The sequence below is a fragment of the Falco punctatus genome (assembly GCF_963210335.1).
Source record: "Falco punctatus genome assembly, chromosome: 15".
Lineage (NCBI taxonomy): Eukaryota > Metazoa > Chordata > Aves > Falconiformes > Falconidae > Falco > Falco punctatus.
In genome coordinates this window covers 17589057-17611184 of record NC_137595.1, presented here as the reverse complement: position 1 = coordinate 17611184, position 22128 = coordinate 17589057, and the positions used below count along the sequence as shown (strand labels likewise).

Genomic DNA, 22128 nt, shown 5'->3' with positions numbered 1-22128 from the left:
GAATGAACAAGCCCATGACATTCATCAGGCTATTAAAAAAAAAAAAAATTAACAAGGTAGCTATAAGTTGAAAAGCAGCAAAACACTACTGTGAATCACAGCATCTCAAAAAACTCACTAGACTTTTTATGGGTAGGAAGTGAAAGTTAACAGTATCAGTATCCTGCAATCCCATGCTAGTGCAAGTGCTTGTGTAAATTACCAGGAAAAGAGATCAGTAATTTTTAAAGAGGCAATTATTTAGTTATACTGAGATCAGGGCTGAGGATTTACTGGTTCTACCAAGCTACAGGAATCCGGCACCACACCGTCCAAAGGGAAACAAACAAACAAACAAACAGCAATCACTAACTTACATATTGTCTTTGGTTGTTTAATATCAAGAAATACTTTTTACAGAATATGTGAAGACTATTCCTTTGAATTTCATTCTGTGTCAGTATCTTCTCTGTGGCCTCTTTGGTAACCTAGAGGACAGGCTTTACTTTCTCAGAATTGCTTGTTGTTTTCTACATTTTTATCACGTATCTCTTCAAAACTCAAATTTCTTTCATTTACAGGCTTTTGTACCAAAACGGTATAACTAGAACAGACTTTACATTGTATAGTGAAGGTATTTTTCTTGTGTTATAAACTTAGAACCTACTAAAACCATTTTCCACAAGATACTATTGAACTTACAGCAGGATTTAGAGACAGGAATGAACATTTGTTGTAGTAGTAGTAGTAATAATAATTATGATAATAATAATAATAATAAACAACCCATCCAAAGTTACATTAGCAAGGATCAGAAGTATTATCGCGACAATTTTAAAATGACTCCTTTACAAAGCCTTGTAACAGAAAAGAGTTTTCAAGCCACAGCCAGAGCTGCTCAGTAGTTGAGGAGAGGGGAGTGGGAGGGGAAGAGAGGGTTTTTCCCCTCATTTCCTTGCTGTCTTGCCAATTAAGCTTAGAATGTTTATCAGGTGCATGATAAGGTAAGAAATGGGAAGTAGCATACACTTTCAGTGGTATTTCAAATGGACTATATACAGTACCTCCAACGTCTGAATCAAAAGCATTCTGAATAATGTCAGTTAAAAGTTAATAGGAAAATGAAACCAACAGAAAGGCTATTGATACACCTTTAAAAAACGTAACACAAAAATAATTAACCATTGATTTCTTGGCATGTAAAAGTTCTATACAAATTTTAAAAATTTTATTTGCAGGTACTAACCTCTTGAAAAGCTCACTCTGTATTTACACTAATTCTTTAACAAGTTTATCTCAAATTAAAGCATATGTAAAACAATCATGATTGCATTAAGTTTTCTACTTTAAATTATTACCCAATTAGTGCTTTATTCACATTTTAAAAACTTGTACAATTTATTACAAATATAAAACAGTGCAGTTTTTCATACATTATCCCAACTCTGAGACAAACACTTAAAAGACATGGAAAAAGATTTTGATTTCTATAAACATAACATTTGCATTACTCATACCCCCTTCTTCACTGTCCTCCCCTAACCCCGATTTAAAAAGATCAAACATACAACATACTGTAGGTTTATTTTTATTCAAAAAGTTACTGTCTCAAGACATAAATACAAATCAGAAAACAGTACAATTAGGACAATAGAATGTGGAGGACAACAGGTTAAGGTAAATATATAAAACATTTTTAGCTGGTTGAAAACAAAGCTGTAAGAACTGCTTTCACAAAGAAACACTCCTTCAAGAGTAAGAAAAATCAACTTAAGTTTAAAATCATATATACAGTCCTCTCAGCAGTTCTATTAAATGCAGTGGTGTGAAAAACAATATAGGCAGTACTTTTAGACATGAGAGTATTTATTTATGTAAAATGAGTTAGGCAGATCTAGTTTTGAGTTTGTTGTTACCCCATGACTTAGTAAAATAATTATATTTTATCATGATCCTTTAGATAATCTATGGTTTTTGGCTACCACAGCCGAATGTTTAATTTCCGAGTCTAAAAACAGGAAGCCTTTTTGTATTCACCCATTTGGGGAGATTCTTGTATTGCAAGCATATTAAGGCATGGAATGATTAAAATAATATACCTCAAGAACTGAGAGACAACTGACAAAAAATATACATATGTAATATAAGTTAATATTTCCTTTAAAATGATGTCTAGCTGCCTAAGCCTTGCAAAATGAGTCAATGTCAAAATGGCATAGATCCACTTTCTGTTTTAGACCAAATTTAATTTATTTGTGAATGGACACAAAATGAAGTTTAAAGCTTAGCTTTCAAAGAATATTATGGGTTGTTTATGAATTTCTATTATCCAATCTAATTTACATACAGAGGAAATGTACTGTAACCTGTTAGAAGTATCTTTAACCTGAAGACTGCTTGCAAAGACAGATAGATAAAACAATATAAAATACAAATTTAAAAATCATTTTTAAAGCATGAATTCTCATGCTCTTCTATTTTTAAACATTGTTAAACTTTCAATATATTTCTGAAACCTCATAATTTTAAGTTGGAATTTAAAAGTAAGAAAAAACTAAACAAACTGCGCAATTATAAAATCAGCACCAATTTATATATATATATAATTTTATTTAAAATTTAGATCCCTATTCCCACACTCTAATAAGCTGTATAATTTTTGTTTAGAATTTTTCTGCAAACATACTACAATAAGCTTCTTTTATTTGGAGACAAAATACAGTGGCACTACTGGAAGGAATTTCACAACATTACATTTTTCTTAAAGGACAAGCAAACTTTCAGGGTTGGTAATGGGCAAGCATGACTGAGATCTGTTACCTTCTGATGGTTCATAGTTTATGGACCTTTCTGAGAAGGCTAGCATGAAGCTTTTGGACTAAAAGTGTGGTTTAGATTAAAAAGTTGTTAAAATTCTGCTTTACGTATTTTTTCCATGATTAATACAAACCTTCCGTTGCTGAAGTTTGCATTTAATTTAAAATACTGACACTCTTCTGGTTCTATCACTGTAAGAAAACCAATCCATCTATTATTTCAGTTCACGGATGTAAACAGCAATCCAGCAGAGCTCACGATTATTTAGTATAGCCAGCAAATGTATAGAGAGGGGCTCACATCTGTACCAAACACCTCCTCTCAGACTGTTAGGTTAAAACTTAGAGGGAATACTTCTTATGTTCCGGAAATAAACTGATAGCACATAAATAAAATATTGATATTTTTTTTTCCCCAACAAAAAAAAAGGTGTAGCTTATCCTCAAATTGTTTACTTGTCCTTTACATTTCTTTTTTTTTCAGGCAAACAAAACTGCCCCTTCAATGCACTTGATCTTGAAAGCATGTCATTCTCCTTAGAGAAAAATCTGTTCAGAATTTCACTGTATCTACCACAATTTTGTATTGAAAAACTTCCTCTTCCACTTAGAAAATGACTTCACCACTGATTTATTTGCTGCTCTGGTATTAAAACATTGACACCCCAAGAACCTAAAAAAAAAGTTAGAAATGGTGTCAATTTGTAGTCTACTACACAGTTAACAAAAACAAAGCAATTAGTATATGATTTAAGATTAAGACACTTCAAGATATGTTAAGGCATTATAAGTTTATTTTTCTTCCAAACCAGATTTATGTAATAATAAACACTTCTGATTTATGTAATAATATGAAAAGGGCACCTCATTCGTTAGAAAAGATTTTTCCCACACTTGAAGTTAGCTAGATCCAGTAGGGATGTGATAAAAGCCTGTGCTTCAATTATTTTAGGTAATAATTGAAAAATAATTTTTAGTTAGTTGACTAACTTATACTTCTTTTGACAATGGCATTCTACAGTTGTAGCTTCCAGTAACTTAGCCTGGGACAAAACACTCTATAGACGCTGGCTGCTGCTGTGTCTGTTCATAAAAACAACAGGTTGCCTCAGAGTGGCTAGCCAGCACATAAACTTAGTATTTCCTATTAAATGTATCAAGTCTGTCAGGAAGACAGTGAAAAAAATCAAGCAATAATCAGGTAAAATCAAAATGCTGTCCTTCAGGAGACTGTGTGATTAAGTGAAGAAAAAGCTTTCCTGAAACGAAGAGTCAGTTTCCACTTCCCACGTGGAAGCAAGCCATATAGTTTTCTACGCCAATGGAAGTAGTAGGGATCACCACTGATACGCCAGACAAACCATCTCAGAAGATCCAGATCTTGTGACTGTCCTAGCTTTTATAGGACTTTATAAAATCAGAGAGAGCCACGAGAGACTTAATTTTCCTGAACCTTAACACTGCTGTTCACATTTATCTGTTTACAAACCAGTTTTTACTGTTCTTCGCATTAAATTCACTTTAGATGCATCATACAACATAGCACACGAAGACAGAACTGCCTCTGGTGCCAGCAGTAAGTGGACACATCAAAAAACGAGGAGACAGACTAAAATTTTGACCATAAGCCATGTGCATCTGAATAAATTAAACAGCTTTATTACGTCTAGATCTATTAAAAACAAGTGCAACAACTCCAAGAGAGTAATGGACTTCTGAAATAAATTATATGAATAAAGCAAATTAACTTTATTCAGAGAAGATTTTTTTTTTTTTTGCATTTATGAAATTGTTTTTTTACATTTAAAATACTGACTGGTAAGTTGAGCTCCGATGTCATACGGATTCGTGTTGCCTCCTAAACTATGGGCAGAGCTTTCCCCCGTTTAGTTAAAGTAATCACGGTGGGGTTTATGCTATAGAGCAGCTGGGATGCAGCTGTTTTCTGCAGTCCTGCTTCCAGGACCACCCCCCCTGCTGCGTCCTGCCTGGGGGAAAGGTTTGCTAGGTGGTGCCCCCTGCCCGTACCAATGTCCTGCAGGGCACCACCGCTCTCCGAGCAGGGGCACAGGCAGGGATGGCAGGGCCGGCCGGGATGGCAGGGCCGGCAGGGATGGCAATGCCGCTGTCACCGGCTGCCATCATGTGGGGAGGCGCCCACACTGCAATGAGCAGCGCCCGGCAAAGCCCGGGCTGACGGGGCGGGATGGATGAGAAATCAAGCACCAGGAAAGACACCTCGCTAACGGTGAACCTATTGAAACTATTCTGAATTGATTTTTGAAACTGAAAAGCCAAAGGTTTTCTGAAATCCATGAAACGCACCTGCAGAAGACCACATTTTCAGCATTGCCAGAATAAAAAGTGGCTGGTGTTTCACAGATCAAATCGATTAAAAATCAAGAAGGGGAGGGGAAGAACTCTTTCAAAACAAACGTCAGAAAACAGGTGATAAACTTTCTTGGTGTTACTTCAAGAACAGAACACACAACAGCTAGATGTACAACCTAATCTGATTCATTATTACTAAAGCAAAGGCCTACTGGTACAAAATATATGGATTTGCATTTAAAACAGTATTTAAGTCTTCTTTTCCCCATAACAAGAGCAGGTTCACACGCTGCAACAATACTGTAAAAAAATACATAACCGTCTTCCAAATTCCACCAAGCTGTCCAAGATTCCCAGGAAGCCTTGTTGTACTGTCCTCTGCTGGCTTGCTGCAGCTTGTTATTTCCAGTGTAATTTTGTACCAGCTACACAAGGTCAAAAATGGCTGCATACATTACAAGTGGTTCAAGACAGAAGGAATCCCTCATGCAGATTTTTTAAAGAGAATAGAGACTGCAGATTTATCAAGTCGGAAAAAAGGGCAACTGCAAGCAGAAACTACAGACTTCGGATGTTTTGGACCTAAAACTTTATATGGAAAGAAAAAATACCTCTCATCTCTATAAACAAGTATCTGTATTATCTCTATTTTCTCCATTATCTTACTTAGTACAAAAGTAAATATGCCAATTAAAAAAGAAAAAAAAAAACAAAACTCAAACAAAAAAAAACAACCCGCAAACCATCCAATGCTGACAATTGGTAATGACATCAGTCATTCAACTAAGCTCATCACAACAGGAAACTTGCCTTTAATATTGTGTATGCACAGGTTTTATTTCTATTTTTTTAAAGCTCTTTGCTACCAACCTCTGCAAGGGTCTTTTCCATACCAGATGTGTTTTCTTCTCAGATTCAAAGGCTTTTGATTTTTACATAGCCACATATAAAGTATTAAGAACAAAAATCCTATAAACTTCCAAAGAACATTGACTACCTTAGAGTTTATGAAGCTGAATTACAGCGTAAAATATTTCACTGACTGTACCAGTCTGCCAAAATAAGCTAATGAAGACAACCTAAAGATTGCACTCCTTCCATTTAAAATTTGAAGAGAGTACTGTAACCTTCAGACTGATTTTACATTATTTTCCTCTTATGTAAGTTAACCTACCGATTCATCCATGATTGAAGCGGGGTCAAAGAAATCTGGTTTTAGTTCCGTTCTTTCTCTCCTGTTCTTTGATGGTGGCTTTAGAAAGCAAGCAAACAAAGACATTAACTGTAACTTCAGAAAAAAACCAAGAGGCTTTAGACTATAATAACTGAAGCTGAACTTTCACGGGGTAAGAATTTACAGGGGATAAATGTTCATCTCTCACATTATTATTACTACAGGAAACATTCTTGTTTTCTGTATGGCGGTTTGAACAGATGGCACTTGTATACAGACAGTGGCACAGCCGTTTCAGAATATGGAGATCAACAAGATTTTTCTGTTTCACCAGAAGTAAAATTTGATTTAAATATCCTACTTTAAAAGCAGAAATATGAATCCAAAATCCACCGAGAAGACAAGTAAATTTCTTACTAGGTCTATGTCCATGGTGTCAAAATCCATGCCTTCATTGAGATCTTCAATCCGCCCTTCTGATGACATCATTACATCTTCAACAATTGGCTCTTCATCATCTTCCATTAGACTTGTGCCACGTCGACTGAAATGAAAAGAAAAAGCGTATAGTTTAGCATTAAATCAAGTGAAGCCCCATCTGAATATTTTTAAAGCTAATGTTTGGTAAGGAACTGCCAACAAATGGCAATTCCTTTACACAAAACAGATCAAGTAATTAAATAAATGCATAACTACTATTATAGTTGGTATTTAACCAGCTAGAAGACACTAAGAGAGTGAGGGAGAACAACTAACAAAGATCAACTTTATGTAACTTTGTGGTACATCTCTAGATGGGTATTCTGAGAGGCGGTGGGAACTGATAAGCAGATCAAACCCACATCCAATTGAGAGATTTACATGCAAGTATTTATGCTCAAGTGAGAAAGAACCTAAATTTTGCCACCTAAAGAAAAACCGTTCCTGCCTTTTGAGAAGGCAAGAAAGAACATCTTTGCGATAAATTGGATACATAAATTAATTTTCAGACATTCCCACATAGTCCTTCATCCTCCCTTCTTGCAACATGTACGTGCAACACCAGACCTTATCAGAAAAGGAGTCATTCTAATTATACTAATTGGTGTCACTATATTGAAAAAAAAACCCAGACCACTGAAACTATGTTACATATGTAATTAAAAACAAGTAGGGGAAAGGTGTAAAGCTCTTCCACATATATGTTCATGGGTTTAGTTCACAGCTTGTACTTTTCTTCTGCAGAACCTCACAGTCTTCATTAAAGCAGCGAACTTCTAAAACTAGTCTTCCTCTCCTCAGCTAAACTAGCTGTGGAACCTTATTTCATTAGCCTGAATGTCAAATCCATGCTATAGTAAGTGACGTTACAATAAGAATGTATGACCTCTGAAGGACAACATCCATTTAAGAAACATTAAACTGTCTTCATCTTTGTTCACTCTAAGGAGTACTTCACAAGGTTTTTGTGTGTTTGGGTTGGGAAGTTCTACAAAAGCTGATACTACAAGATTCCTCTCAACTTGAGTGTCAGTTTAGGTCAGACAAAATCTGTATCAATCACAGAAATGTTGAACAGAGCAGTGTCTTTAAAAGGAATGCTTTTTCTTCAAAACAAAGCAGCTGAACACTAAACTTACAACTCAGAAGTCGAAGGAAAAAGGAATAGTAGAATTAAACAGCAGAAACTTTCTGCTTCATACACTGAACACTTTAAAAACTAATTTTTAATGTTCTATTTCTAAAAATGACTGCAGTTAGGAATATATAAAGATGATGTTTCAGACGCCACAGACAGCATTCAGTTCAACAACTGGTTCCCTTTATCACAGAGCTCACTGCTGTTTAGTTTTTCTGGAATCTAAGTTGAAAAGCAAGCAAGAAATCAAACTTATCTATTCTGCTCAACGCATCACATGCACTTTTACAACTGCTTTTCTAGGGCAACTTAAAATTGTAAAGACACAGAAAAACATTCCTTGGGAACTAGGACATGTATCCAACTTAAAAGCACTTACTAAACCCTCTCCTCCCCAAACCACTGAAGGAAGGTTTCACTCTCACTCACATAGCATGTTGCAAGTTGGTTCTCAGCTTGACGTAGTTCATCGCTGCCCTCTCCTGTTGTCGCGCGGCTTCTTCCTGTTGCCTTTGAGCCAACATCCACGTTACTTGCGTGCTTAAAAAGACCATTATTCTATTTTAAACATGAACTGGTTTTGTGTATGAACACTAACACAAAGCAGACCTACTCATCTACGTACTTGTAATCGAGGGGAGCTTGGTGGTGTTCAGGCTGCATAGGATAGACACCCATATAACTTTCCTCAGGTCGCAATCTCTTGGGCTCCCTCATTATTGTGGAAGTGAGCTGAGGCGTCTGCATCATGACTGGCGTGTGCATTGTCTGCTCCCTGTTCAGCCACATACTGTCACTACTGCTGCTTTCTTCAGCTGGAAGGAAACACAGGACGTCAGTAAATTTTTTCATTAGTCTAAAACTGAATGCTTTAACGTGACGTAAACATATGTACTTTCTGCCTACCGAGAATCAATTTCTTTACTTTTTGCCCCAAAGTCTTACATGTGCCCCAAATGGCCTGGATTTATAACCAATGGCTAGAGTATTGTAAACGCTCTTATATTCTGTGACTTGAAGCAGCACAGTGCCTTTATTTTCTTTTGCGAATCATTGTTATGTTTGTTCAGACTCTTACAGTTTTCCCACTAAGACATATACATGCAGAGAAGTAATCCTGTTTTAAAAAAATACATTTAAGCATACAAATTCACTCAAGCCAATGAACAAGGATCAGCATGTATAGTTTTACACAAATGTCTACTCTAATATATTTTAAGATGAGAAAAGTTCTACCTTCAGGTACTTTCCGCTTCCCCGTTGCTGGCTTTGTCTTTTTATTTCTTACTGTAGATCCTCGACTACTAATTCCACTAATCACTGACATAGTATCATCATCCCCACCAGCTAATAACGAGTTTCTGTAGGACATGAGAGGCAGCCACACATCTTCTCTTCGTAGAGACATCTGAAAGGTCATAAACTTCTCCAAGTAAACATACCTTTAAATAGAAAAAATAATTACAAAGATGCAAACTATCTGTAACAAGATGTTAACATGGGAAGGTAAGTACTGAAATTAACACGCAATGCTCCTCATCTAGTTAACAAATAGGCCTGACAACAGCAAAGCCAAAATACCATTTCTGTTCAACCACCACAAAATGAGAACAACAAGGACAATACAGTTTACCCTTTGTGATTATACCTGACTGTCTTAGTACAAAACGATCTTGATACGCCAAAGATTCCACTTTAGGTGAATGCAATACACATAAACACATATTTATTCAGATGTGTGACTTTTATGGTTATCATTACAAATATTAGGAATATTGAGAAAATACTTACACTGTTCTTTTGTCTTGTCTGAGAAGTTTGGAGGAGAACTCACTCAGAATATCAAGAAACGCCAGATTTAATGGTGGCTGGCTCTCACCTTGTGGATTAGGCTCTTTAAAAGCAAATTCTATGCCATCCCTACAAAAAATTTAAAAATTAAGTCACATACAGCATAAACTAAAGAAAAAGTTTAAGCACCGGGAGCTATCAACACTGAACACCTTTCCTCTATATCAAGAAAGCAGTAACTCAATGTTTCCATGTTCTGGGGGGGGGGGGGGGGGGGGGGGGGAAGAGCCAATTTGAATCTGGACACACTCTTTTTGTCATGATGTTTCTACCTTGCATTTCAAGTTCTCTGCATAAGGCCAACATGACCACCACTAACAATGAAGTGGATCAGTTCTTACTGTCATGAGTAAGACACACTAAAAATACTTTTTCATGAGAGCATCAATAGCACTATCATTTACGAGCTTATACAGAGATGCTGAAGAACATTAACATTATTTAACATTTGCGTTTAATTCACAGAGAAAACTGCAGTCCATCTCCTAATTTATAAATGGGCTGTATCATGTCCAGTGCTGATGCTTTTTGTATTAAATTTTGAAAGACTGTGAAGATATTTTAACATTAGTCAAGAAGTGTTTACAAAAAGGGAAGTAATACAAAGCACACAATTACTTGTGTAACATAGCAATAGCTTCTCTTGTTTTCAACTGATCCAGTCCAAACGTTAAAGCAAAACGTCGAGCAAGTTCCTTTATGCCACTGAATGTCGGTGATGATCTGTCAAAATTATAACCATTTTCTTGAATCATTTCATTGAAAAGCTGTATGAAACAAAAAGGGAGACTTTCATTTATTAAAAGATTACAGCAAACTTTGGACCAATTGACACAGAACTAAGTTTCACCAAAAAAAGTGTTTTACAGCGTTCTTTTTTCTTAATTCGACAACCCCAACAGACAAACATGGAGGTTTAGGAAAGCCATGTCAAGGCTACTCTTGAAGAGCCTGCACTTCAGAGTTAATCCTCAAAATGCACACTGTCCAAGCACGCATCAAACTGTAAATATGCTGGATGACAATTTCAACATTTCCCTAAATGAGGCATTCTAGAGTTGAGAATACTAAGAATTACAGTAGGATTCCCTTATACATACACTAACAGAAAAGAAATAAACAGGGTAAATTCTCACCTGATCTTTACTATTACAGTCTGTCAAACCACTACTTTACAATTCATTCTTTTTATATCTTTTCAAATACAAGTATAATGAAGAAATTCTCAAACAGAAACATGTCTTCAGGAAAGTTGCCAAAGACACCAGAAACTCTGCCACCGAGACTCACTTTTAACTATTCATCAATAGCTGGCAAAGCCACTCTGAACTTCACAATCTTTGATCAATCCTTTTCTCATCCTACTGAACTTGACTGAATTATTTTCAACAGTCAATTTTTCTATTATTTTCTAAATTTGTCTAACACACTCACCCTTCACCCTCTCATATAACACAAAATAAACCAAAACCAGACTTACTAGGGCTATGAACCTTAACATCTTGTTTATAGAAATATTTTGACCCATATTTGCACATTTTTCTCTTATGTTGGCATAGCTCATTGCAACTTAGTCATTCCCTTTACCCACTATCACGTCTATTATTTCTTCTCTGGTTAGCTTGTCTTCTAAAAAAAATTTCCTGGAAAAAATGCTAGTTACGTGTTTAACTTTACATGTGGGGTTTTATTGTTTGTTTGTTTTATAACACTTGGGTCCCTTCATGTTGCTATTCTTATTGGCATGTAAGAATCATGTAACTGCCTCTCTATTACATGTGTAATTGTACTCACTACATTCCTCTGCCTGCCCTTTAAAATATAAGGGGCTGGTTATTCATAATACAGAAGACACTAATAAGAATAGTATTTACCACAAAAATTTCTGAACTCTGGTGAAAAGTCAGCAAAAACTGTAGGAGTATTTAGTTGCATATTTTATGCAGCAGGTCCACCAGCTACTTGCTGTTACCAAAAGGAAAGGCCTCATCCTCCCTTGTATCGGCAATATCCATATAGATTAACCAGCTTAGGGGCTTCATTATGGACTTTTTCTGAGTATTTCTCAACCAGGATGAGTATCTAGATCTGTATCACTATGTGGCTGTATGACCTGAGTCCAGAAAAACAGGTATGGGGAGAGAGAGGACAACTTGGGGTACATTTTTCCTTTCAACAGTAGCAGAGATCTACGCTGGATTACAGTGGTTTGCAGAGGTATGGCTTTATTGTTCTGATCCTGTAAATAAGATTCATGCAGATGGTTCATGTGAGCAGATGAATCCGACTCTGACCTCGACTGAATTCATCAGGTCTCCACACAAACAAGCTCATTTACTGAAGAGAGCATTAAATCATGTTTTAATTTCAAAGATGGGTGAAGCCCCTACCAAACATTAAGAAATACTGAATTACTAAAACTTCCCATTACTATTCAGAAAAGTTAAAAAGAAAAAGGGAAAAGACCCCAAAACCAAACCAAAAAAACAAAAAAACCCACCACAACACCCCAAACCCCAGCAATCACCCCCACGCCCCAAACGCCACCACAAAACCCCACCACAAGGCAGGAAGCGTTTTCCCTTGTTTATCTGCTCATAAATAAGTAAACTAGCAGTTTCGCAACATGTTTCTCAATACGTGACTCAAACTAGTGTTTTAGAGTTCAGAAGGTATCACAGAGTAAAATTCATTTCATATTTATCAGCCCCTCAATATACCTTTTGTAGCGCAGGATCTGGTAAATACAGGAAGACTTCTGTCTATTTTTTAAATATTTGCAGAAAATGTGTTTAAATTTAGACCTATTTATCCCTACCTTTTGTAAGAATTTCTTCATCAATACCTCACACTAGCTATTAAACAACAGGATATGATCTACAGTATGGAATTTTCATGCACAAAAACATTATAAATCATTCTTACCTGCTGCAAACTAAGAATAAGCGTTTTAGCACACTGGATTTTGTCTATCTGTCTTGTTTTACTCATTGTTTCTTTAATAATATCACCATAGTCATTGTAATACTAGGAAAAATAAATTAAAAAAAAGGGTTAACTTTCAATTTTAGTTGAAAACATTACAACTACTGAATTCTTCAGAAAACAACATTAGGATTTGCCATTTGAAAAAAATTTTGAACACTCAAAAGGAACAAAACCTAACATGTTCATGATTGCGTCATCAAAATGATATCCTAAACCACTCCAAAACGCTAAAACCCCCTCAAATCAAGAAAGAGTATATCCACTCCTTTTCACTCTTGTCATCAGTATTGCTTTAGGAGGCAGAATGACCTATTTGTCTTCAAGGCCATGACACATTTGTTAATGACACATGTTCACCCCTTCAGGGTACAAGATTAGAATTTAATCTTTGTAGTAACTCCTGTAACTCTGGTGAGGAGTTTTCTGTTTTCTCAGCTGAAAGGACACTTTTGGACAGCATCACAGCCGTAATTTTTCCAATGCAGACAGCTGCCTATTCAGTTCTTTATAGGTTCAATAAAGACTCACTTATTTAGAGATTCAAAGTATTTGTAGGGCACTCAAGACAGAAAATTTTTTAAGGTAATCACCAAGGAGCAAAGCTTTATCATGTTCACAAAATGAGAGCTTATATTACTGTGCAACTGTGAATCCCAGGAGCCAAGAAGGGGGTTTTATATTTAAGAAAGACAAAAACTGATATAAAGATCACATTGCAGGGAGCATGGAGTAGTGGGTGGAACTCTCAAAACTCTCGTTTCTATTCTACAAAGCTTAAGCTGGAATTATTGGATGAGACTTGACATCATGTTGTTGTCTTTGTGAGAAGATTCTCAAATGGCCTGGTAAACTAACAGATGAATTAAAAATATACCATCGATCGGGGTAAGATTATAAAGCTACTGAAAAGCACATAAAAATAGTGATCAGGCTTCCTCCCTCCCTCCCCCACTACCTACAGACTGGAACTGTGAAGCTAATCTCAGTCATTTTATTCCCTTCTGACGGAAAAAGAACTTTTAAAGGCCTACAAACTTTGGACTTTTAAGTTCTTCACATTTTGTATCAATTATCTTGTAAGGTAAAAAAATAATAATCAATAATTAAAAAATCCACAGCTACTATATTCTAGTTTTATGAAGTATCACTCCTAGGCTTCAAATTTACCTTCATATATTGCTTGAAAATGTCTGCAGCTGTGTTCATTTCCACCACAGTATATACAATGAGTTTACAGAAAGCTGCAAGTAGATTTCTTCGTTTGTGCAATGCTTCAATTTTGCTAGCTTCATCGTCCTGCTGTCCATCTAGAAAGAGTTCAGAACATGAAAGCTGTCAGGTTTAAATACTTCATATTTAAGCAATACATATAAAGTGATGTGGGCTAATGGTCAGGATTCAGAAAACCAAATCTCATTTCTGACAGCAGCGCACTTCATTGCCCACCGACAAGTCTCTTTTCCTGATAAAGAAACATATATATTTGTGCCTATTAAACCAAACCTTCACCATGATTATCCTACATGTCCCCAAAACATAAAGTGCTTCAACCAGCTGCTGACATTTAGAAGACAAACCAACCTCTATGCCCATGCACACTCCTCAATGTGAGGAACACCCCACACACACAAAAAAAAAAGCAAAACAAAAGAAATAAACAAACAAACAAAAAACCCCACAACACCCCACCGCCAACACAAAAAAGCATAGGCAAACAAATACATTAATCAGAAGGCAAATAATACAAAGGAAATGTTAAGTTTTGTACAAACCTGCACTATTATTATCATCATCCTGATCGATGAAGACATGATCTAAAATAAAACTGAGTAGTTCAGATTGCAATGAAGAATCAGGAGTGTAAACAAGTGGCTCCAACATGTCACGTCCTCCTGTCATAATCTGATGACTGAAGATCATCAACACATCACACAGAATTGTGAAAGCCTGTTAGAAAGAAACCTCAGTAAAAACTTGCTTGAACGCTGTTTAGAATAACTTATTCCCACTTAACAAAATACTTGAAGAGCCCAGTGGTGTATACAGGCCACTTAAGTCCTAAACAACTACACAGGCCAACTGGAAGTCAAAATAAGCATAGCTTCTTACAGCAGGTTGCTATGTGAAGACTGGGTCTTCATATAAAAATAATGTATAGATGAAGACAACTAAATGTCAAAACATTGTGAGATTAAAACATGAGGAACCTGAAACTCCCAAATTCTGAAACTTCCAAATTTTGCCTGACAGATACTACGTTAGGTCACTAGAGAACTTTGTGGACAGCAGCCACAGCAGAGTCTCCTTTTTTCTTTTCAATGCTTTCCATCACACTTGTAAAACATCTAACAGCTGAGGTCACTCAATCCCTTTAAATCCTAAAGTACGTCTGTCTTCCGAAAAAAGGAACCACCTCTTCATTTTGCTGGCTAACTTGTGCGTCTGACATACGATTTAAATGTCTGTTCCCCACCTCCCCATAAAGTTCAAATGTATCAGTACCTAGAGTGACATTCATCGAACTAACAGACTAAGGCCACATGCTGCTTAGTGCTGCACCTCATCTCTTTGGACTCTAATCTCTTAAGTACTTCCATTTTAATGAACACAACTGTTCTCTTAACTCCTCAAAGCAAGTATTATTACTAATTTCCTGGTCAGAAAAACAGACATGCTACTCTGCAGGCCCTTGCGCCCTTCCGTGAGATGAGAGGAGAGCAGAGCCACGGCTCTGTGCCCTGTGTGACTGAGGCAGTTCCAGTTTCCAGAGTGTTCACCTGAGCCTGAGTTATGTAACTTTTAAAGAAACCTACTCGGAGCTTCAGTAATTTTTGTTACTCATGCTTTCCCAGCCTAAACCTTGTGATTTTGACACTAGGTAGCTCTCTGACAGAACATGACTATTTAGTTCCAGGAATATTCTTGTGATGGCAAGAGTTTCAGACGCTGCAGTTGTGCGACTCAGTGAACCAGATTTTCAACTTCAAGCTCAATCAGGTTAATACCTTCAGCAGAAAAAAGGCTCTTGGCTTCCTACTTGTTTAATTAGAAAAGCATACCCAGAAGATAGTTTGGCCCTTCTCCCATAAAGACATATTTTATTTTCTTCATTTTGGCGTTCTGAAGATTATTAAAAGCATTTACTTTGAATTAATCCTGCTCTCAGATTTCGTTCTTCACTGGAACCTGAAAGTCCTCTGAGTGTCCTGGCTAGAGAACTATTCGACCACAGACTGAAGAGACTCAGTCCCAACAGTTTAACCTTTTCCTTTGAGCCAGTTACCCTCAGAACTCAAGACAAGTATTTCCCAAGATGATGTCTCAACACTTTTAGAAACAGAAGAAAAACAAGAAACCCTCAGAACCTTCATGCCTACATTTTTCTTCAAAAAAAAAGACAGGACTTTTGTCTCCTGCCTGAAATGTCAGGCACTACTTGCATGGACTAAATACCTACATACCTCATGCCTGAAACATACAGGAACTTAGTTCCAGCTAAAACTCTCCCCACAAAGGACAACTATATGGGGGGTTGAATGAAACTAGTAAAATGAAAACTGCTCACACTTTCTACAAGCACTACATTGTTGTTGAGGCTTCCCAGCATTTGCTAGAACCGTCTCCAAATATCTCTAAACAATACTGTTAACAATTGACCAATGTGTGTGTGTACCTATGGGTGACCACAAAAAAAATAATGCAAAAATGTAAAAGCATTCAAAGATAGAACTAAAAAAGTAACTTCTTTCTTGTAAATAGCCATCCCTAGCTCTTCCAGCTCTGAACCTATGAATCCATAATTAGCTCCGCTGGATGTGTGTGCCATGACCACGTGGTAAGCAAGAAGTTTGAAATGGAACTCTCCCATCTAACTTACAAACCAGGCAGGCGCATGGTCACTGTTTAAAGAAACAAAGAAACAACCCCTCTGAATAAAAGTTTATGCTGCCTAAAATTACTTGAAAGAATCAGGTTTAGATTGATCCTGAAATCCTACCTAAACTACCTAAAGGAGGGCAAGCATACAAGTACAGTATGTTACTCACACTAAAAAGGCATTCAGCCTTAACATCCAAGACAGACCACATTCCCACATAAGCACTAAAAATATAGCAAGATGAACTTTTTAACAGCTTTAGAAGTGTAATATTAGAAGACTACAAGGATTAAAAACACTAACTAACCTGTTCCTTAACAGCGGTGTTCACGTTGGTCAGGTAGTGTTGACAGATTTGACAGAACACTCTCATCTGCTTCTTCAGACGTAGAAGATCCTCCTTTAAAGAGAAGGATTTCATGTAACAGTTTTTCAGTTTTAGTCACATTTAGTGTACGCATTTTCACAAAGTTATCCACCACAGACCTCATATGTAGTTAACATTCAAGTCCACTGCGTTATTAAAAATCATTATTACAAATAAAAATAGCAAGTAGCAATTTCCTCAAATTTGTCATACTGTGTACCGCAAAAAGAAATGGAAGTTGGAAGGAAAATATTTTTTTTTTAATAAATAACTTCACTAACCGAAAAAAATCCAAACCCAAATCTAAAAAAACACACACCCTCCAAGTAAACGAGCAAAACAGGGGAAAAAACCTCAAACAAACAAATCCAACCCAATCCAACAACAACAACAACCACCCAGAGCATACAGCATTTTCTCTTTAAAATATCTGTATTTTCCACCTAGAGGATAGATTTTAGATAGCTGTTTCTAACTACAACAGACGAGGCTACATGGTATTATTTTGTTTTTTTTAACTCACTACTTAAGGATATAGTAAAATGTCAAATGAGAATTGGGGCTTTCTTCCCCTCTTCCATTGAAAAAAACAAACCCACAGTGTGGTTTTCTAAGTGTCACAGAACTTCCAGAAAAGTAGATTAATGAGCAAATAAAGGTATCAAACTGGTCAATCATCATCCACATATGCGGCACAGCTGGTGTTAACTCAATCATATGAAGATTCTAGCCCATGTCGAACCTGGGAGGTCATACTATGAAAGACCAACTGTGTAAACAGCATCGGTTCAGACAAAGAAATACCCCTGAGATAAGTTTTAAAACTGTCCATGCAACATAAACCAAGTCTCAAGAAAGAAGGTAACATACTGGTACAATGCATCATTTAATCTCAAAAGGAATCACAAAAGCAACAGCTGCTTCTTGACTATGAGTTTAAGTATAATATGAACACCTTCCCGACATAAATCCTTTTCTCTCGAGATTTACCATTCAGATTACTATACTAATGTTAAGAGAATGACACATGGGATTTTTTTTCTTTCCTTTATACAGAATTGTTGGTTTAAATTTTAATAAAAATTGAGCTATTTACGTAGTCTTTTATTTTAGCAGCCTGTATTATGTAGTTAATTCCATACACATTCTATTCACAAACAGCACACAGTTAGCGGTTAATTTTGTCACAGAACAAAAACCAAAACCAATGAACAACAACAACAAAAAAAATCTTTAAGCACAGTACATATAGTAAATATAGTGTCACTTCTAGTTCTGTGTTTCAACTTCTTTGCTGTTATGTCACATTGGCATTGAACAGAAATTAATGGGACTTCTGTATGTACCTGGTACGTTTGGCAGAAGTCAAATGTAATAAAATAGTTGTGGTTCAGAAATTAAACTTACAAAAGCTTTGAATTTACCAAATTTTATTATACAGGAGCAGAAAACTATCTCAATAAAGGACCACTTTTCAAATAAGTTCTCTTCATTCCTGCTGGAAGTATTACAAATTACATTTTACTGAAAAATAGCTAAGTTAATCTTCCTTTCTCACCTAACCTTTCACTATTTAGCTCAGCTTCTGCTGTCATGATCATGATAAAGCTTTAATCACTATTACAAAAAAACTCAAGACCTATTTACCCTTTAAAGAATAAACTAAAAATGCCTACAAAGCCTTCACTTACAGAAGTGGTTCTCAACAATTACGTATCCTCTTCCTATTTGGTATTTTTAGTTTTGGAAATGTTAAAAGCCATTAAAACCTACACGGGTAAACTAGCTAGCCAGCCAGCTAGTTCACATTTATTTAACACATCTTCAGCTTGCAATTACTGAATCAGTAAGGCCAAGATTGTTTATTGGACTAGTGAAGTGTTAATGTGATAAGGAGAAAAAAAAAAAAAAAGAAAAAAGAGAAAAGAAAAAAGAAAAAAAAGAGAAGAAAAAAAGAAAAAAGAGAAAACCACCATAACCTCAAACGTGTCCTGTTATAGAAACCATTAGTACAAGTAATAGAGCATGCTTCTCCACTGCTGTATCTACCAGAAGCTCATACTACCATACCCTGAAGAAAAAAATATACATCACATTCAAGTAAGTTTATTGTAATAATGGATTATTAACTAATCACAAATTAAAATGTATTAATTATATATCTTTTAATGTAATGAATTGTTTTCTCCCTAGCAAATTACAGCAGATGCCTACAACTTACTTCTTAAATTAATTGTAACTGTGGCTATCAAAGTATTTTAAAAACCTGAAAAGCGTACTTATTTCACCTCTGACAAAGATGTGTTGTTATCAGTAACTCCAATAAGAAAGTACAACTCCACCGTAAGTTTCTGGCGAAAGGGCACAAAATGTACCCTTCTTACAGGACTGCAGAGGGCTTCCAGAAAAAGTGTTTGATTACAGCTTTTATTTTTAGTTAAAGAAATCATCAAAATGTTTCAGTGCTTACGAACTTCGTTCTAAACCCATCTTTCATTAAGCAGTCCACACATCAAACCACCTAATCACCCTCCTGAAGCAACGCTATCCAGTGGACACAAGAAACCCTAATCCTTCCTCCAAGATTTTCAAGAAGTGAAATTAGAAAGATGACATTTGCCAGAGCTTTGCCCTTCAAGATTACTATACATAGAACCAGAACAGTCCCTCTTACTATTCCCTGAGAAAGTTTGAAATTTAACTTAATAACTTCATGCTGATGAAGAGCAAAAAGTAGGATTACAACATACTAAGCAATAATACTACTACGACAGTATGCAAATTCTTCTGTCTCACTGACACTTCACCGTTTGCAAATTCAAACCCACTACTGGAGTAGTAAGACTGACTATGCTGTGGTTTATAATTGGTATTCTATCCCTCCTCAGCATTGTTGCTGTGCCAGACTAACAGGTATTGCATTAATTTACTGCAATAACTTTAAAATTCTACCAAATTAAACATAATATTGACATTTAAATATTAAAAATGTAACAATTTAGAGAAATTCTAGGTTTAAAAGTCAAATATTCCCCTACCAAAATGATGAATTTTGAAGAACTTACTAGAAAAGCAGATTTAGGCATGTATCAGTATAACAGGGGGGAAACCCCCCCCCCCCCCCCAAAAAAAAAAAAAAAAAAAAAAAAAAAAACACACAAAACAGCAACAACAAGAAAATCTTAGTCTTAATTAACACCATCAGAGTTCCCACTTGATGATACTGCAGGTATGTACAAATGTTTATTTACTAACACAACTGGCATGAGGCATACCTTTGTGGAACTGCTTTCAGTAATTTTTGCTAGCTGCCAAAGGATTACATAATGAGTACACTGCAGTGCATGAATAACGATCTGAAATCAAAAGGAAAAAAAAAACATGTTAGATGACGAAGACCAATAAAAGACAGCAACAAAAGCTATTTATTGTTGTACGTAAAAAACACATTTTAACTACAGACCTGTTCTGGCATGTCTCCATTTTCAATGCCAGTTTTCAATAACTTGTAGTTGCAGCCAAACAAGTCCCATCTTGATAGGTCATGTGCACTGGAAGCATTAGAAATGAAGCAAAGATGTAATTTAACTATCATCATTTCTGCAATGTGATGTTAACAACCACTAAAAGTTTAACTGGTCTAAAACATTTTAAAAAGCAACCACCAAAAAAATACCCGCCATGAATACTCCCCCAAACCCCAACAACACAAAAAAACCCCAACCAAACCAACCAAAAAAAAAAAAGCCCAGATGATTTCAGTTTTGTATGTATTTCTTCATATATTCAAAACGTGTGATGTTATGCACAACACTAAACATCCATGCTAAACAAAAAAACCTCCAAGTTGCATTAAAAAGTTATCAAATTAAAAACAAACAAAAAGAATCCCACACACCACAAACCCTGACAGATGTTTGCAGAAGCCTACTTACTTGTGAAAAGCAGTGATTCTTTTCAGTGTTGACAAGACTTGATATGCATCATCTTCATCAGGTTCCTCCCCCTATTTAATAATCATATAGTAAGAATCCCAAGCAATGTATACTAAGCAAACTAAGGAACTAAAGATAAAAACACACCAAAAAAAAAAGAACAAAAAAACCCCAACACCCAAATTTAATAACACCAAGCCCCAAAACACAAACACCCACCCCTAAACTCAACCAACAACCACCAGAGAGAACTGTATTTAAATTATTTATCAATGACACATTTGTTTTTAGAATAGTTAAAAGAGTTTCAGAGTGAAAGTAACAGTCCATGTTTAGAAATAGCAGCACAAGGAGAAACAGAAGAGGGGGGTGGGGAGGAGGGAGAAGGAGGGAAAAAAAGTCTAGGATAGCAGAATACAATGTTATTATGTAGGTGCTTCAATTTTCTCTGAAGAATCCAGCAGAGGCCACTGTCAGACAATAGATACTGGACTAGATGGGCCACAGGTCACTACATCAATCTTACTTTAATCACAGGAAAAAGCCTTTGACAGAGGTAAGAATGTGTTCTGTTCTAATTTTCCCACAAGTTCTGACAAACTTGCATTTAGAGAAAGAAAAGGAGTAAAAAGGAAAGGGTCCAAGAACTACCTATGTAAGTACGCATGATAAACTCTAAGGTCACAGAAACTCCTCCTCAGTGTACCAGAGATACTACAAGTCCCATGCGTTTCACTTTCTGTTGTTGCACAACCTCAAGCACTACAGATGTCAACACCTCTACCGCAGCACTTGCCATTTCCCTTCAAGCCAACTGTCTGACATTTCATTTCCTTGCTTTACCTCTTCCTTCTCCTTACAAAGGGAGAAATAAATGGATTACTAGGCACATTTCTTACATAGTCCATGTATGCCTAGGGTTTCTAGAGTGGAGTCCTGGTTCAGGCCAATAAGCAAGAGGAACAAGAGTAAAGCTTGATAAAATAAGTCTGCATCCGTGAAGTGTGGAGAATGAAGCCGCCAGAGAAACCTCCCATGCTCCTTATCACGTATGAGGAGGAGGAGAAACAAGTTTTGTCTGAATGTCAGAGAACCCACGTAGCGAAGTTAAATACTGTATCAGAAAATTCGCACTCTTCAGATTAGCACAGTGTGGGAACAAAGCAATTTTTAAGCTATTAACTGCATCTGC

At 36.2% G+C, this 22128-nt stretch overlaps 1 protein-coding gene across 5 annotated transcripts in view; it reads right to left on the bottom strand.

The window, feature by feature from the left end:
- Positions 1-1551: 1551 nt before the first annotated feature.
- The window catches only part of STAG2 (STAG2 cohesin complex component), an 82129-nt gene continuing 61552 nt past the window's right edge, over positions 1552-22128 (bottom strand). The window contains exons 20-34 of one of the 5 annotated variants that reach the window (XM_080365649.1): positions 20937-21007; positions 20465-20552; positions 20277-20357; positions 16942-17034; positions 14530-14704; positions 13925-14064; positions 12695-12796; positions 10388-10536; positions 9710-9838; positions 9155-9360; positions 8544-8733; positions 8348-8458; positions 6718-6844; positions 6301-6378; positions 1552-3468 (exon numbers count right to left, since the gene is read on the bottom strand). In XM_080365649.1, coding sequence (XP_080221775.1) covers positions 3445-3468; positions 6301-6378; positions 6718-6844; positions 8348-8458; positions 8544-8733; positions 9155-9360; positions 9710-9838; positions 10388-10536; positions 12695-12796; positions 13925-14064; positions 14530-14704; positions 16942-17034; positions 20277-20357; positions 20465-20552; positions 20937-21007 — 1764 coding nt within the window. In that variant the 3' untranslated portion in view covers positions 1552-3444. The other 4 variants (XM_080365647.1, XM_080365646.1, XM_080365650.1 and 1 more) reach the window with 4 other exon arrangements.